General features: G+C 40.2%; 1 protein-coding gene across 7 annotated transcripts in view; it reads right to left on the bottom strand.

The window, feature by feature from the left end:
• Nucleotides 1-1187: 1187 nt before the first annotated feature.
• The window catches only part of LOC104530532 (beta-chimaerin), a 25409-nt gene continuing 7526 nt past the window's right edge, over nt 1188-19070 (bottom strand). For 2 of the 7 annotated variants that reach the window (XM_010175138.2, XM_010175141.2), the window contains exons 3-7: nt 17272-17445; nt 15421-15498; nt 8404-8541; nt 6603-6708; nt 1188-3047 (exon numbers count right to left, since the gene is read on the bottom strand). In XM_010175138.2, the coding sequence (XP_010173440.1) occupies nt 2876-3047; nt 6603-6708; nt 8404-8541; nt 15421-15498; nt 17272-17445 (668 nt within the window). In that variant the 3' untranslated portion in view covers nt 1188-2875. The remainder of the gene's footprint in view (nt 3048-6602; nt 6709-8403; nt 8542-15420; nt 15499-17271; nt 17446-19070) is intronic. The other 5 variants (XM_010175139.2, XM_010175143.2, XM_010175142.2 and 2 more) reach the window with 4 other exon arrangements.

The following is a 19070-nucleotide window of genomic DNA, read 5'->3' as shown; positions in this document are numbered from 1 at the left end:
GAACATCCAGCTGCAGACAGGCTCCAATGCAGTCAGACACGGGTATCTCACCTACTTCCAGAGAAGCAGAGCTGCATTCCACTCAGGATGAAATGACCTAGCAGGGAAGCCGCATCAGCTCAATCACAGCCTCCTGAAGCATCTTTCAAATGACTCTTACTACTCTTTAGTAGGGCCTCATGTGAGATATGTCATCACACTTGTCTGAATGCTTTGAAGCAAAGGGAACACTCAGACGTGTTTTTCTGTGTACTGGAATACATGTTTGCATTACAGAGATACATGCTTTATCTTCTGCTTTAGTGGCCAGTATTGCAGAGAAAAGTCTGCTGGCTGTTTATTTCCTTGAGTGGCTAATTTGGAACAGAGACGATCAGATCTCAGAGGTGTTACTCAGCCCCAGGTGCAGCAGAGATGGCCACAGTAAGTCTGACATAAGAGATGAAATGTGTGCAGCCCTAACGTAGCATGGAGGGGACAGGGGTCTTTGTACCTCCACACTCAATATGCCCCTAAGGACACTGGCCATTGGTTAGCCAAGACAAAGATGGACAATTCATTAGATATTTGTGTTTTAAGATGCAGGATCACAGTCTTCATCCAACAGACTAGAAACTTCTGCCCTCCAAAGATGCAATGCACGGGTATTTCTACTGAATCCTTAGGATGGGGCATGTGTTGAAGAACCCAGACTGTGAGACATGTCAAAGCTACCAGTTTGCTCACAGCAGAGGGAAAGGGAGAAGCAGAAGTAGAATGGTGTGTTTGTCTTCCTGCAAAAATAAAGAATGGTAATAAAATACTGTTCTTGCCTTAAAAAAATAACTCTTTACTGAACTGACCAGAAAAAATAAAGAAAATCATTGTTACTCAAATGTCTTCATTCAAGGGAGTGGAAAAGTGCTCTGATGGCATTGATTCTTGGAAATGGATTAGACCGATATTGCGATTCATTGCTTGCTTGAAGATTTACACAGAGGTGGTTCAGGGTGCTTGCAGGAAATAAATGTGTGCATAGGCTCGGCTGTGGTAGTATGGGCATCCAAGTGCTAATCTGAAACTGCTGATGTTCAGTAAAACTGTTCTAAGTTTTCCAAGTAGGAAAGTTTCCAGCAATGTCAGGATGGTAATTAGTGATTGATTTTCATTTGGCAGCTTGCCACATGGCCAGAGTGACAGACACCAGAACTCTTTAACACATTTAATGGGATTTTTCCTTCCATTTACACTATCATAAATTACAAAGCATATTTCACTTCACAAAATAAAACCATTTCCAGATCATTTTTATGACAGTATTAAGTAGTACATAACCTACAACAAATAGTCCTGTACAAGGCAGGAGGATCTATGGAAGTATTGGGAACTCAGACTATTTAGCATTTGTTCTGCAATCTGGGTTAATCTATCTAGCCCTTAGTTATTTCTCTAGAAGACGACAAATTTACAGTCATACCCTCCACCTCCCTTCATTCTCATAGTTACACATATTTTTCAATTTGAATAGAAACATGTGCTCCCTGAAATAATTCAGGAAACTGCATCACTGAGTTACCAAGCATATGAAAGAAATGATCAAGATGAGGGATTATTTTAATTTTTTTTTGTATTGAAAATTGAGTTTGGTAGTAAAGTACGTTGATTTTCTATGCTTGCAGAAACATGTCATGCTGAGAAACAGTTTTAACATTAGGAGTAAGTTGCAGTTAAGACTATGAACTCTGTAGGTCAATGTTTGTAAGGGGAGAAAAATAGTAAAATTTGGTAATTAAATTTACCAACTCCCACATTTCCTACACATTCTTTTTTCTTTCTTTTTTTTTTTTTTTTTTTTAAACAAACCATCAGGAAACACATTCAAGATAAATACCTACATTTTTAGCAGATTTACTGTACGTTTATAAATACAGAAACATGACAAAACATAACTCGATTTTTACAGAAAAACCAAATCCTTCATAATTAACCCAAAAAAGTGCTAACTTTTCAACAAGGCCAGAAAATATCCAGTGTCCCAGCATCACTTAACTTACATATTACTGTAATACAAGAAAAATCTGGCATGTGAAACTGATACTACCACCAGGACTTTTGAAAAATTATCAATACCATAGGAATTAAAAAAAAAAGAAAGAAGAAAATACTGTATGTTTTGGGAAATACCAAAAGGCTAAAAGTGTACAATCTTAGGATGGTATTGCCTAAATGCAAAGAAACCTAAGGAAAGCTGGAATACACATGAGAAAAGAATTCTCCTTTAAAACACTTGCAGTGAAAGAGGTATGTCAGGATAATACTGCATTAGTGGTAATTGTTTTCAATATATCATAGCAAAAATGCAGGAAAGAATTACGTGGAAAATAATCAATGCACCGCATTGATTTATAGTTTGCTAAAATAAAATGCCATTCTTTCAGCTAGGTAAAGTAAAAATATCTTTATAATATAGGTTCTGCTTCACAATTGACATATATAATAATGTCTCATGGAGAAGGAAATGTATAGGCGTATACAAGAAACACTGATTAAGTACCTTTTTTTGCTTCTCTAGCCATATTAAAATACGTTTTGTGTTTCTTAATAAGTTAACAATAAAATTGTTTGCAGCTTTTCAAAACAAATATACATCTGAGGCAAGGCAAAAGATACAAGGTAAGAGGATTTTTTCTGACCTTTTTTCCCTTCTACAAAGAGGCATATGTCTATGAGACATAGGCTTTCCCTAAACATTTTGGCATCCATCTGCAACTTTGCAGAAATTGAAGTGCAGTCAAGGAACTTTTCCTTTATGTTTAAAAAAATTTAAAGAAATGCTGTTTTTCCTTCAAACTAATTATTTTAAAACAAATGGCTTTGAAGATATGTCTCTCTTTGTTTAAAAGAGAACATCTTCATTTTCTATTAAAATCTGCACAATTAACTTCTGGTACCGCATGTCATTCAGCGTAGCAAGGGTACTGTCCTCTGGAGGTCTCATTAAGGTAGGCCCAAACACTATTCCCAGGTTTTCAGCATTCATAAAATTCTCCTTTTCGTGCAAGGTAACCCTAAAATAGAAAGAAAAAAAAAAGGAAAAGGAAAAAAAAAAGAAAAAGAAAGTAGTTGTTTAGTTCCCAGAAGAAAAGAATATATGCATCTTAATCTGTAGTCCCGCTTCACATCAAGCATTGGTAGATAATGGCATTTTTCAGTAACAGTTTTTACTTTCACTCAGTGTAGTAACTGTTTCCACAGCAAGTACAATGCAGTTATGGTGGGGCTGTGACTTCCACTGCCTTTAAATACCCCTCCTGCAACTCTTAAATGATTCTTTCCATGTGGCTATCCATTAGGGTATAAGAATTAGTGGCAATTGCTTTTTTGAAAAGCATAATTATGATGTATGGAGTAGTCCTCTACTCTACAGTAACTACAGCTTTCTGGTGTGTTGCACTGGAGATGCAGATGTTCTTCAAGAATATGAACCCAGAATTTCTTTTGGTTACCAATGACACTCATGCTGCCAGCCTGCAGGGAGCCATCCGTTCATGCATTTCTGCCTTGCTGGCTGCCTCAGGTCAACCAACAGGTGAGTGATTCTGATTACTTGTTATACTTCAGGAGCCGGCTGAAAGCTGGAGCAGTCCAGAGAGGTGGCTTGCTGAAGTCAGACTGCTACAAATGCCATCTATCCTTGACAGAGAACAGAAGCATTTCTAGGAAGGAGCCTGGGTTGTTTTGTTCCCTGACACAGGTCATATAATGTAAGTACAAAAAAGGCAGGCTACATGTGGCTGGAGCAAATGCAGACTGCCAAGGATGCAAGTCATCCCTTAGGCCTGCTGGAAATGTGCTCAGGGTTTCCTTCCAGGTAATAGAGCTGGATCACATCAGTGTTGTCCCAGCAAGGCTTTGGCATTTGAGTTCGGTTCTGAGGGTGCTCTTGCATTGCAGTGTAGAGACAGCTGTGGTCTGTTCATCAGTCATGGTCCCTCATGGACCAGACACTTGCCATTACTAAGTAGAGCATGGGTGAAATTTCACATCTCCTCCACACACAACTCCTCTGCCAGGGTGGAGAACGTCTGGTTTTTGGAGCCAGCTCTCCTGGCAACAGCTGAGACTGCCCTTGGCCATGCCAATTCCCAGCTGGGCAGCAGTTAGGCAGTGGATTCACTCATGTCATCAGGGGAGCACAAAGAGGCTGAAACCAGAAGTAATCTGGCCTTCCCTTATTCACAAGGTCCTCATATGACTAGGTTTTGCTCCTACTACTGGCTCTCTGCAATGAGTGGCTCTGTCACAGAAAAACACTGTTTCTCTGCTTTCAGTGCAGTAATCTGTTAGTGTCCTTACTCACAGATATATCCCCATCTTCTAGCACAGATATGTTAGCTGTGCTTTGCAAGGAGGAAAGACAAACCCAGGGTGCCTAGCCCAAGCCACCTCTGTGCAAGTGTGTGTGCAACACTCTGCTTTCCATCTGTGGCTGTATGCAGCCGAGATGTTGAGCAGCTATGCACAACGCTGCATACAATTTATAGGCACCTCTGTGCAGGAGTGTGGGGCTTGCTGCATGGCCTGGGGTGGACACAGAGGAGGTTCACAGCTTCACTGCAACATCAGCATGGATGGAGTTGTATGCATTCCACCACAGGGGGGACTGCTCATGCTATTGTATTTCCTCCAGTTTTGAGCAAAAAGCTGTCAGAAAGGTAACTGCAGAAAACAATTAATTGACCAACAAACTCATTTTTCATCACTGACATTGTCCTCTGCTGGATATTCCTGTGCTTCTAACAACAACTCAAGGCAGTTTATTTTCTGTTAAGAACCAGCACTGGTACGGGGGCTGTGATTCTGCAGTCTTTACACAGGCTCCTTGACACTGCTGTATTTTTTCTCTGTCCAGGAAGAGGGGCTGGAGTTGAGGCCCTAGGTTTAACCTACAGAAAAGCCTAGTCTAACCTAAAGGATGCTTCCCTCTTCTGCATTCAGATCTCTGACAGATCTGCCATAGGAACTGACATGCAGTTGATTTCCATGCAGATGCTGAAACCTATGATTTGGGAAAGGAAATTCATTGTGTGATTTGCAGGTATTTGAGAAAGAAAGCTTAATCATCTGTTTGGACTATTTTTGTCTCTTCAGTATTTCCGCTCAACAGCTGAACCAAAGCCTGTACTGCAGTTCATGGAAAAGAAGGAAGGCAAGTCAATACCTGGCTATTACAACTTTGCTGCTGGGACTTGAAAGTACTGATTCTGTATGCAGGTCCCTGGCTTGCCTACAGCCTCCACAGTCCTTCTTACAAGCCAACATGGTTCATCCTGAGTTTTCCATGCATATGTGCTGACAAGGGTGAGTGTTTGCACATCTCATTTGTGCAGAGTCTGAAGAAGCTCCTGCATGCCCAGGTAATACCTCATCAAATAGAGAAATTACTCAGTTGTGATAACTTGAGTCGATCCAAAGTGAGGAAAAGTCTCTGCGTAATGAGAACCTGAGCTTCACTCGAGCTCTCTGATGCAATTTTATGTGAGTTAAGGTCTCTTTCTTTTCAGGTTAATAGTGCAGAATAGCGCAGATCAAACCCAGAAAGTACTCCAAATTTGCAATCGTGTTGCAAGTAGTGGGATAACTAAGATGAGATCAAAGACTTGCTATATGAGGGGTGAGTAGTTTTATTCCACTCTTGTCCCCTTTTCTGTTGTTCCAAGTAGCACCATAAACTTTAACCAGAGAAAAGGGACACCTTGGGCAATATATCCTTAAATGAAAGCCTGCTTTGAGATGACAGTGCCAGTCTTTATTCAGCTTCAGTTTTTAAAAATTTACAAAGAAGACTTCCTGAGGCATGTAAACAGCCAAAGCAGCAAAGTGGAATTAGCATGGTTTTGAAAAACGGTTTTGCTTGAAACTAGTGGAAGGGAGGAACCTTCTTTGTAGCACCTCATAATTTTCCCAGGTACCTAGCTGAAAAGTTGGAAAACTCAGCAGTACATTCTCAAGTCACTTTCAAAATGAAATTTAGGCACTTCTGAAAATTTTGTACGCCTCTTGAAGCCTTATGTATGCTTTAGGTATGCCTAAAGAAGCTTTGGAAAGCAAGTAAGGCAGAGTGTGTTTAAAACCAACTGGTAACGGCCTGTATTGCTTTTACTAGTCATACAAAAATAGGCCCTGCTTGAGTCTTGGCTTCACTGTGATGTGAGCAAACAACTCCTTAGCGACAGCTCTTTCCTTTTAGGGTTATCGTTCAAGAAGACAAATCAGGAGGTAAGGGGAGGCAGAAGCAAAGCATGATCAAGTGACTTACTGCAGCACATCTCTGAAGTACCTACCATTCTGGTATTTTTCAGATATTATCTGCCTTGGAGAAGTGTGACAAATCTCAGCTCTTCAAAGGTTCGCAGTGATCTGCTAGCAAGAGGATCTATACCGTATGTGTGCATAGCTTATATGCATTTATACAAACATAGCTTGCCTGTTTACTTGTAACATTATTGTTTTAGTGGCAGTGCCCTAATGGAAACATTGTTGTTGCTTTCAATAATACCTCTCTTTCAAAGCAGAAAATTGATAAGCTCTTCAAGAATTATCCTACATGCCAATTAACTCACTTTTTGAGATGAATCATTAGGTATCTAAGTGTCTCGTAGTGAGCAGCAGGGAGTAACATCAACACTTCATGTATTGCTTCTAGTCGTTCATCAGGATTGGAGATTTCTGTAAAAACACCCAACAGGATTAATGTTAACAGGGCTTTCCATTTGTAAACACCAATAATTCAGGAAGCTGAGTTATTATTATGGAGTCATTTACAAGCCATTGACTGTACTTGGAGGGACAAATATTAAACTCATAAACATGGAGCTTATCAGCAACTTCTGCATCCTCAAAAAAAAAAAAAAGCTTTACAAAGAAATCAGCAACAGAGACCACCCAATAGTCATCACTATGGTCTGTGGCAATCTCTACAGGCCTGTATAGGTACAGTAGCTGAGCTTCATTAAGTGCTTCATAATACTCTTCCTAGAACTGATTTTTAAAAATCTTATGTAAGATTACTTCCATTAGCCTTCAACACCAGATGGGAGTGTGGATATATGCTTTAGAGACTGTGCTTGAATATGCAAGTTTAGCTAGAGATTGAAATGACATGGAATTACATAAACAAAGATTTCTGAACATCTTTAAATATGTAGGTATCAGTGGTTGGAGAGCATCAGTGCTGATTTGGCAATCTCTTTAAAAATCTGAGCAGGATTTACATGTATTTTACATTAAAAGTATGGATTCCTAAGCTGTGAACTGTCAGAGTTATATTTGCTGCATGACTTTCCATACAAATGGCACCAGGAGCTTGAAATTTTAGAAGATTAAGAATCTTTTATGTCCTGCTTTTAACAGACTGGTGTATTGCTGTGATAGGAACTGATTCCTCTGGGCACATTCTTTATAGGGTAAGTGACAAGCAAGAATAATTTCTCTGCCAAGGAAGAAGAGGAGGGTGCAATAGAGTGGTATCTGTGGTTGCATGGGGAGTGCAAGGTGGGGTAAGATAGAGGGGAAGGGAAGGCAGCACAGTCACACAGGCAAGACCACTCTTCCTGCTGCTGATCCATATACTGGATGCCATTTCAAAAATTATTAAGGATACTTTTTTTAAGAAGGAAGCATGCTACTTCTTAGGCACCTCAAGTCTTTGACATTTTTTACTAATAATCTGAGTTTGGTGCCATCCACCTGGTGAGTTTTCACTGGGGACTATCATTACATGGAAGGCTGTGCCCCAGAGAGCAGAATTTGAGGCAAATGTCAGCTCTCTCTGCCAATGCTGTGCCAATGAATGCTGCTGTCCTCCTCTCTCTGTCAGTGTGCCCCCATGGCCTGCTGGCCCTGGGCACGGGGTAACTGCATGTGCCTCCCATCTGGACACGGGTTAGGTACTGTAGGACCTAATGAACAGTGGATGCACCTGAGCTGTGGGGCAGGTGAGGTTCATGGGGTGCCTTATTGCTCCCATCCCTCACTGACTGAAGCAGGGGATGTGTTTGTCAGCAGTGCAGATTTGTTGCCAAAGGAGGCCATGATACAGAGATGGGGAAAACAGTGGGGAAATGGGAAGCACTCTGAAGGCTCACACTGCTCACTCATCCCTGACTGGTCATGGATCACCCAGTCTTGCATGTGTCTGTGGCTGTGACACCAGCCCTGAGGTGCTGCACCTGCACGATGTCCCATCTGCAATAACATTCAGGCAAAAGTTCAATGTGAAGGAAGGATGTGGCAGAGAAGCAATGAACAGAACAACGCCCTTGCTTCCCATTTGCTGTCTGTACTTTCTTTTTCTTAACATGGACAGCTTTATGGATGGGAAATGTAATTAAAGATCAGCACAAATTACTATGCAATACTTACTTGCTGCCTCTATGAACTTGGAATAGGTGTCGTAGGTGATCACGGGAATTGGTAAGTCTCTGAAGTACAGCTTCAGTGCCCCGGCAATGATGTTTATGTCTGGATAAATACTGGCAGAAATATCAGCCTTGTCACCATCTAGAAGAGGAGGAAGAAATATTTTTGAAACCAGGCTAATCTTGACTGAAGCAAGGCTAGGTTTCTAATTCAGATTTATTGTGTCCAACCTGACAAGAAAAAACAACGTGAAAGCATTTGGAAGACTTAAATGAGAATATACTGTTACCAATTTTACAGTATATGAATGAGGAATGGTAGTTTCTTTATCTTTTAGTAAACAATTTATTTGCTTACATCTTTTGGAGAGACTGGTGATTACATCAACAGTATCTGCAGTGTACCATCTCACACATAATGTTTTAATATTGCATGAAAAATCATGTTAATATATTTATTATTTTTGTCCCATTTGTCCCATTTCTTCACTGAAAATAAGCTATTAATAACTTGTTTTGATGTTCTGTTTTGTATCCACAGATCAATGCACAGGAGCGTGAACCATTCTTTTAATTTTCACTTGGGGAAACAGAGGCACAGAGAAATAACATGAATTTCCAATGACCCTCAGGAGACCAGTAGGAAAAATCAGAGTAAACAACCAAATCTTGTAAGTCCTGCACCAACTTATCTCTACTGATTAGCTAGTAAGAAAGCTGCCTTATTTTTTGGATGTCCTCTAATGTCTTCATATTTGACTTATTTATTTAGAGCAAAGATCTGAATTTAAATAGATATGCTATGGCATTTAGCTACACAATTTATTCTGAAATGTGTATTGCAATTTGTTAAATGAATATGGATACCTGTAATGGGTGAACAGCTAAACAGATGAATTATGCAACTGAAATGACATACATTTTGTTTGCCACATATTATAACACAGTTAGTCAGAACTCCATTTATGGAACACTTTTAATTACATGAGCTTAACAATTTTGCTGGTAAGTCCTTGACCAATGCATGGCTTGCAACAAGTGAAATCACAGGAACTAGCAGCAAGGCTAGATCACTATTATTTTCCAAGTTCAAATGACTACATCTGTTCTGTACTACCCAGAACCCTCATACCACATTTTCCTCCAGACCAAGAAACTCTGCTGTCTTCCTCTCCTGGGGTCTGTCCTTGTCAGCCTTCCAATTGAAAGATGGTGTAGGACACTGGTCAAGCAGGGGCTGAGGCTCTCTGCATTTAGCCCCCAGCTTTACCTCAGGCTTCTTTGAGATCAGTTATACCCCGTAGCCCTTATTCTCCAGCTTTCAAGTGAGGATAATATCGCTTCCCTTGCAGGAGGTGGTGAAGATTAGGACCATATGGTGAGTGGGGCGATATGAGGTTATGCTTGCTTGAGTTTGCTTGTATCTGCCAGGAGGTGCAGGCACAAGCTTGGGCTGTTACCGCCGAGGCGCTGACATGCTGTAAAGCCATTGCCTTGCTTGTCTCGCAATAACTAGCGCTTGTAGACATGCCCTGATACAGATGAGTGGGTGCGCTTGATACATGGCCTCTAAGATGGTGATAAAGACTTTCACAGCAGAGTAAAAGAGTTTATATTGATTGTAGACATTTTATACAAACCTATGGCATTAATCTTGCAGGGATACGTCCTGTCCAATGTATGCACATAATTCTCATTAAGACTAATAGCATTACATGTTCTCATCAAGAGGAGATTATATGCTTAAGTGTTTAAAACAAGCAGCCTTTCTTGATGCAGCTGAGCAGTCTGAATACATCCATCAGCATTTAATTTAATACAGCATCAATAAGCCCTAGGAGGATGTTTACACTATCCCAATCTTTTGTTTAATCCACACGTTCCAGGCACAGTAGCATTAGTCTTGTAAAGCTTTGTGTGGAGAGCTCTATTTAACTGATGGACATTGAGCACTCAAAATGCTTCACTGAAAACAGATACCTCCAAGGAGCCAGCAGCTGCATCAGAACAGATACAGCAAAGCAGAAGGTTGCATCTATTATCCAGGTCACCAGTACACTAAATGGAAGTGTTATTTATTTAGTACTTTTACAAAGCAGCCCAGCAAGCTTCCTTAAAGGGGCACTCAGCTAGAGGTACTTCAAACTACAATGTACTTCAAACATACCTCTTATTTACATATTTGCTTACTGTATGAAAAATTCACTAATTCCCCAGTCAAAGATTTTTCACTTCAGAGACAAATGTACATCCATTGGAAAAACAGTGAAGATTATTTTAAAGTGAGCATAACAATACATCTGTTAGAGCTATAAATTTCTGCAGTGGGTAGGTAGATTTTGGATTGCCTTTTTTTTTTTTTTCTTTCCCTTTCAGTTTCAGCAACTGAAAGCCCTTGACAGGCTGCACTTATTTCTTATTCTCACCAAATTCCTGCATTTGTATTTTTATTTAAATGCACTTAAAATTCAAAGCATTAAGAAAGAAAAGTTAATTCATTGCTGGTAAAGTCATGGCACATATTTCACAGAGGATCCTCTGAAGCAGCATACTGTATGAACTACATTTACTTTATATGGTACCTTCTGCATTACCACAATCATTTTTTTAACTCTTCCATACAGTAACTTTCCTCAGATTGCAATTAGTGTTTTCAGTATCATTGCAGTGGCCATATGTTTATATATTTTTTTTTAATTTTGAATTGCAAACATATATTTCATTTCAGCTTTACAAACATAATCCTACCCAAACCCTGGCGTTTCTCTTTCCTTGTTGCTCTGACTCTCAATATATTCTGTTGCATTATGTTGAAGTTTGAATACCTTAAGACAAACAAAGTCTTTATTCTGTTCCTTAAAGGTTTCAGCTGACTTTTCATGCCATAGAAATATATCAATAGTTTATTAGAGAATGAAATGGAGTATTAGATTCTTAAAACTTCAGCTATGCCTTCTGAACACTAAATTACATTTCTACTTAGGTTCCTTTTTCCTTAATGCTTTGTTTTTATTGCACAACCTCTGCCATGCGAACGTGCTTCTGTGGTTTTTCTTGGATTTGGCATTTGACAGGTTTTCAGCTACACTGGCAAAAGAGTGTGAGTATGAGCTAGGATCCCTCTAAGTACTCATGTAATATTTAACAGCATAATATTTTTATCAAGTGTATTGTACCAGCTAGTCATACAAACAAGTGGGGGGACAGAATGCACTGGTGACAATGGCAGCTCTGTGGATAAAGCACACAATGAGGGTTTTCTGGGTGCCACAACGCCACAGCTCAACAATGCTGACAGAGAGCAACTGTTGTTCTACAGCACCAACATTCACTAGATTAAATAAATCCACATTATTCCCCTCCTTCTCATTACAAAAATCACTAAAATGGAACATTGTCAGTGCCTCAGAGAGCCTAACGCTAGTTTACAGTGGGTTATTTACACTGCTTTGACTTTGGAAGGGAGCCTTAGTTTAAATCAGATGAGGACCAACTTCTCCCTGTTTTAAAACCAACGATCACAGCTTCATTGGGTCCAAATAATACTATCTGGGATGCCATTTTCTTTCCGTTAATTTTCAAACCTGCCTTTGCTTTTCTGTTCCCACTGTAATTCTTTGAAAGCTTGTTGCTTTTTGTGGGTGTCCCTTTGGCAATGCAGAATTAGCCAGAGGGAGGGCTGGTTTCTCTTCATCATGCCCCTTCAGTTGTGCAGGCAACCAGCAGGAGAGGTACCCTATGGCTGAGTCAGGCCCTGCACCTCATCCCTGTATCATACTGTCTCTGGCTCCTGCGGCTTGAAGGAGCTTGTGAAACCAGAAAGCTTGATGGCATTATTTGAAGGATGCGTCCTGTGCATTAAATGGGAGGACTCCTTGCTTGTTTATTTTCAAACCCATTTATTAAAAGTTGTATTTCCAGAGATGCAGAAGTGTACTGGCATTCTAGCCAGCTGCCTGGGGACTGACTCGGAAACGATGGGCAGGGAGGGACTCTGTAATGACAGAGTGCAGTGCTCTGCTACTGCAGGCACCATGCCATATAAACCTTCTCATAAATCCTGCAACTTCCATTTTAAAACTAGTTAAGGTTTTTATCCCTGCTCTTATTAGAAGGTTGTTTCAGAGCCTTACTTTCAGATGGTTAAAAAATGGTCTTTCAGTTGTCAAACTAAATTTATTCCTGGCCAGTGTACATCTTCTAGTATTGTGTTTGGAGTATCCATTAGATTAAAGAGTTATCTTCCCTGGTTTATACCCCTGCTCTCAGCTTCTCCTTTGACAGGTAACTATCTCAAGCTCTTTTAAAACATATTTACCCTCTGCTATGCAGGGTACTCCAGAGATGTCTGAGATAGGGACCTGTTATGGCTCCTTCTGCTTCAATACCTATTTATTAACCAGAAGTGATCAGGAATTTTCTATTTTATATTTCAGAACCAAATTTTCCTGTGTTTTTATTTTTTACTTTTGTGAAAAATATGTTAATTTCTTGTAGCAAATGTGGAAAACAATAGTTCTGTAAAACTTCACTTTCTGGGCAGAAAATGGAATCTGAACAAAAATCTTTCAGGTGTTGCTGGAGGTGACACCTGCCACCTGTCTCTCAGCTCCCTTGTCTCCCAGCTCTGGCACCTGGGACAGAGATCTGGGATAGTCCACATCCTTGGGATAGTCCACTCCCTGCTGCCCTGGCTTCCAGGGCTAAGCAGGAGTAACTGGGCAGCAGAAAAGCAATGTTCCCACCTGCAGGGCTGGGATGCAGAAGAGAGGGTGAGGTCCCTGTCTCTCTAAACTTGAATCTGACAGGGAAGCAAGCCCTGAGCTGTCATGTTGGAAACGTCTTGACAATTCAACCTTCTGCCAGCTGACAACCACCTTCTAGCTGCACGGCCCACAAGTCAGAACAAAAAATCTGTTTTGGTTTTTCTTTCATTCCCTTCCTACAAAAAAACCCCCTAACTCCTTCTGCTTTTCCATCTCCGTTCAGGGAGAAAACATTTTCAAAACTGGAAAGTGAAGTTCTCAGCTTCTGGTTTCAGCAATACTCCAGTCAAGCAGTTCTCATAACAAGATTTTGTTCACTGTTCCACTGGTTTTAGTATTATTCATGACAACACTCTCTCTTTCCTTTCTTATCCATTTTCCCTCATGAGATTGTTAGAAGAAAATGAAGACACAGCATTTTATGAATTTATACCCAATGGTTTTCCCCACAGCCTGTGTATGCAAACTCAGTCCTTGCTTCCTCTGCTTACGCATTTATCCATGCCTTTTTTCCTTTGGAAATCTGATACTGCTAGTGACTTTAGTCTTCCTGTTTCTAGGTGCTGCCTTCTTTGCCAGTAAGTCACACTTTCTTCCCTGCTGTGAGTCCAATTCAAGTGTGTATTGCCATCAGATTATACCATGAGTACAGGCAATAGTAAAAGATACGCTGTCTGTAAAACCGAACTGTCGCCAATAGTTCAAAGCATTTGCAAAGGAACTATACTGCACCAGTGTTCAAGTCATGCTCAGACATAAATTTCCATCTGCTTTCTTCAAACTCTTCCTTCTTAAACCTGTGCTTCTCCTGGGTTTCATTCAGGTTGGTACACTTGGAGGAGAATTAACAGACAGAACAAAAGGGTTTGCCAGTCCAGATGTCCCTGCAGGGAGCAGAGTGGGACGTGTGGAGACTGTGGCCCTCTCAGTAGCACTGCTTCATGTGGCAACACGTATCTTCCTGTGACAGCAGTCATATCACTGACCATCTCTTTCATGCAAATCATGCCTGACCTATGTGTGTATATGCATATGTTCACAACTGCATCATCCAACACACTTTAAAACATGTACTGTTTTTAAAAGGATATTTCATTATAGCATGAAAACAGTCACTTTGGCAATTCCTAGTTGGACTTTCTTGGCTAGTGACGTCTGTGTGACAAACTGTCTCCAAACAATAAAATATTCAGGCACAGTACGTGTAAGATGTGCCACCCATAGACCTTGCTGGCCCTGCCCAGTCTCCCCTGGAGCCCCCACACCTCCTGCCTGTGAGCCCCCAAGGGCCCCAGTCCCTGCCTGAGCAACATCCTAGCTGTCTCCAGCTGGATCATGGCCATGCCTGTGCCTGGCTGTGCATCCTGGTCAGTACCCTGACCCATAGGCTGACTTTTTGACTTGACCTGGACCTGCCTTGTCTCTGTGGGTTTGCAATCGCTGGGCTGTGTCTGACCCTATTCCCTAACGTGGCACAGGTAATACCTGAAAAAATTAAGTAGGAAGGTAAACAGTTTATGAATAAGGAGAAGAATATTTATGTAACTTCTTAAATGTATTTGAGAATGTGTTTTCTGTTGATGAAGGCCTTACTCTGCACCCACTTACATATATACTTAAAATTAGTCCTGTGTGGAAAGACTGTGTGCACAACCAGAACCAAGGTAATCAGCTGAATCAATTCAGAAGCATTACTAGGATGGTAATCAGGCAGTGGTTTAATTACTAGTTTTTCAATATGCTGTACAACCAATCTCCCGAATGCTCCTCTCATCTGTTGTGCAGATGCAATCACGTGCACAGTGGTGCAGTCCTTTCTACAAGGCTACATGCAGAATGACTTCCCATTTGGAGTTCCTGTTTTTTAAACTCATAAACAGATTATTGTATTGCAAAGCACTGAGTCTACTAAAGATAGGACTAAGAACTTTCTCCTGGTACTATTTAGGCTTGTACTTGAACTAGGAGCCTAGGCTGTGCTGCTAGGTTGAGCAGCTATCCAGTCCCCCAAGCACTTAGCCTTCTGCCTACCTTTACTTACTGTTTAATTATTCCTTTCAACAATGAAATACGATTTTTTCTTATGAAAAGCACTACAGATTAATTTAAGAACTCAGAAAAGACAGGTTGCTTTCTGTACTTCTGCTTATATGCCGATTTCATTACCATGGTACAAATATAAAACCAAAAAGAAGTTAAAAGTCCTGGAACTGAAAGCTTAGATTAAAATTGTACAAGATTAAAAAATTGTATACCTCGATCAAAGGCCATTTTCACATCTTCAATGTGCTCAGTGAAGCCTGAGACTCTATAGAGGCCCTCAGACTTTAAACCTGAAACAAAAAGTTCTTGGTTAGCTTTGCTTCAGAAACAAACAAATATTCAGGCTTAAAAACAATAAAGCAAGAACAACAGATCTAGTAATTGTACCAAAATATTAATTGTAATATGAAACTCTGGAGCATTTAAGGAAGGATCAAGATAATTTTAAATTGTTTTTTAAAGGATTAAAGAATTTTAAAATGTATACTTTCCAATTTTGTTAGGTACATGGTTGATTATGTTAGAGGAAAATATTGCAATTTGCTAATGGTGGGGCATGTGATGCTATAATGATTTATTCATTTTATGTGGGAGATTTTCCTGGATTTGACTATAATTCATAAAGCTTTAGAGGTATTGTCTCCTTTTACCAGTTGCTTAATGATAAATAGCAATGCAAGTAAGAGACTGCCTTTCCCTATGACCGCATTTGTTCCCAGTTTTGCTGTCAGCTTTTACTTATACACAGCTGATAGATGTGATGGGTACTGTTCTCCACATCAGCACATCCCTTCTACAGTTCTTTCACCACAGGAGACCTGCTCACTTGCACAACTCTCCCCACATTGCTCCACACCAACATGAAATGCAGGGCATCTCAGCAGAGCAGGCACAGCTAGCCAAGCAGAATTACACACACGTTATTTATTTTAATCCCAAAACTCTTTACTGTGACTATGCACAGTACTAAACTATGTGTAAGATCCAATACACTTTGTTTTCTTAAGAACAACAACAGTATCTTACATAGTTCTATGACAACTAAAGAAATAAATTTAAAGATGTTGAGAGCGGGCAGTAGGTTTTATCTTAATCAAGAAATGTACAAGTAAGCGATTAGATCTCAAATACAATGTAGCTTCCTGCTGTATCATTGGAGTAAAGCTCTTCTGTCTTAGTCCAAACTATTCTTTCTATTTGTCACTGCAATGATATAATCCTGGCAGAGCTTTACGGAGCAGTGCAGAGGATTTACTTGTAAATCTTTGATTCATTTCAGTAGATGATGCGTGGCTTTGCAATCCCTATGGCTAGTATCAGTGTGTTGCCATGCAGATTACTGGGATCCCATGAATCCAGCATTATGAGATTCCTGTGCTGAAGCTACGACTAACAGGGAAATTTGGCTTATTGGGCAGCACAACATACACATTTGCTATCCAAAGCAAAAATACGTGATCATTACTGTGTTGCATTGGAGAGGATATGGTATTACTTCATCTGGTGTGTGTCTAAAAAGCAGTCACAAGCTGGAGTTTTGTCTGTGACATGCCACCTGAGCCACGGTATTCATCAGGCAGTAGCTGAGCATCATGCGAAACCCTGCCCAGCTTGTGACACGCCACAAAACGCCACAGCCTGTGACCTCACTTGTCTGAGTCACTTGTGTTCTCTTGCCCATAAAGTCCGGAAAGGTTATTAATAAGGGATTTGATTTAAACTGATTACTCTGAAATTGGAAGCGTCCCTAGGTACGTTAAAAGAAAATAATGAAAAAAGACACATAAACATGAACTTAAAGTTCACTTTAAAGTTCACTCCTTTCAGAATTGTAACACAATACATGTTTTGACATGTTTTTCAGAAAGCATTTCAGGAAACTGCATTATGAAATGCCATGATTTAATTTTACTAGCTAATGCAAAGCAATGTATCACCCACACTAAAAAAACCCTTCTCTCATCCTGTCTTCAGTATGCACGAGTCTACTACCCTGTCCTAGCTTAGGAAGTAATTCAAGTCATCTTCATTTAATTGTCTGCTGCTTTCCTATGCATACAAACCTCTTGCTTCGATCTCTCGAATGCATGAATCCACAACCATCGGCCTCTGCGTATTGTGGGCTTTCACTAGCGTGGTGAGATCGCAGCAGTAGACTCGCTTTATCCTCTTGAGGTCTGGTTGGCAGTCGTTGGGCACGTATTTGGAGCACTGCTTATGTACGTTCAATCCACAGTCTGTAAATAAAGTTAGCCAGGTTAATTAATTAATACTAATGCCAAGAGTCTTGTCTAACAATTCATTTCCTTGGGTCACATCAAGCAAGGGGCATAAGCTCCCCATCAGTCAGCAAAGATAGAATAAATAAGATGGAGAAGTGAAAGATGAGCACGAAAATCTGTAAAAAACTTATGGTGGGCTCCAGCAGAGTTGTTAAAAAGCTATAAAAGCTTTGGATGCCCCTCACACCCCTCTGAGCTGGAGGTCTGGGTCAGTTCACTGCTGGACATGTAGCTCTAGGTGTTGCATTTGAATGCGTGGGACTTAACTTCTGGGTATTTTAGTTTAGCCTTTTATAAAATTAGCACAGTAATGACTGTTCTGCTGGCCAGCTTGTGGCTTAGTGCTGCTAATGGGAGAAGGACCTAAGATTCACCTGAGCAGTCAAACTGGGACAGTGCTTTGAGCTAGCGTGCCTGCCTTTCCCTTTCACATTCCTGCAGTGTCGCATTTTGGTTGGCTCTGCCACATCAGCAGCCTCCCCATCCCTGTCTCATCACTTCACTGGTGACTAAAAGTGTCCCTTGTGTTTAGTCTGTAGGTCAGTCGAGGCATATAAAATGCCATGAAAGGCACGATGTAAAAAAGTGATTCATTTTATAAGTGGTTCTTGGTGTCTTACTCCAGAGTCAAATCCTACTTTTGGTTGCACGGGTGGGTTTCTATTAGCTTAAAAATAACTGCCTGAGCTCCACAAATTCAATTTTTCTAAGGGATTAAAATATTCAGCCAAATGAATTTATAAGCCTCAGTAAAGCAAACACCACTGTTGTGAGCTACTTTCTCTCATATAACCCTGATTCCTGTTTTAATGCCTTCCCCTTCATGCCCATCACTGACGGTAGGTACCCTTTGGGATAACTTAACATGTCTTATATCATCACTAGCAATTTACTTTCTGTTTTTTCATGTTGATTTACTGTCTGAGCTATTAAAAATGTAAACATGACTCTGTTACTTGCAGCACATTTCAGTATTATTCTCTATAAAATATTAATCAAGCAAATTCATGTAATCACTACAAGCACACATACACATTTAATGGAATTGGGTGGGGTTTTGTGTGTTTCTCCATACAGTTGTTACTGCATAATACATTATTGTTCTGTGAAATCTAAACAAATGTGAGCAGCTGCAGTTAGGATCCTCCCTATATTGTTTTCAGTGCTGTTCTCCAAGTATGTGAAGTTAAATCCAAATGCATCTGTCTCCTTAGAGTTAAATGTCGGTAATTTAATGAGGGAGAGTTTCATACTAAATAAATAAATAAACCTTTTATAAGTTTAGTATTTTATCTATGTGAATAAATGCAGTGCTATGCATTAGTGAGGTCAGTTTTTGCACACTTGTATTTAAGATCAAATAGCTTGAAAAGCAAACTACTATTAATTTTCCTCTTTTTTAATGTCCTCATGTTCTTTCTGTTACCATTATTCACCTACAGGCAGACAAGATGTAGCAGTAGCTGAGACCGCACTTATTAAAACTGTGCATTTGTGAAAGGTATTTTGATCCTTCAAACCATGGTCTAAATTTTAGGTAACAACCACCTTGTCTACCCATGCAAGGCAGATGTCAGGGT

The sequence above is a fragment of the Antrostomus carolinensis genome, unplaced genomic scaffold (genome assembly GCF_000700745.2).
Source record: "Antrostomus carolinensis isolate BGI_N321 unplaced genomic scaffold, ASM70074v2 scaffold38359, whole genome shotgun sequence".
Classification (NCBI taxonomy): Eukaryota; Metazoa; Chordata; class Aves; order Caprimulgiformes; family Caprimulgidae; genus Antrostomus; species Antrostomus carolinensis.
This window is presented reverse-complemented; position numbering and strand designations above follow the sequence as displayed.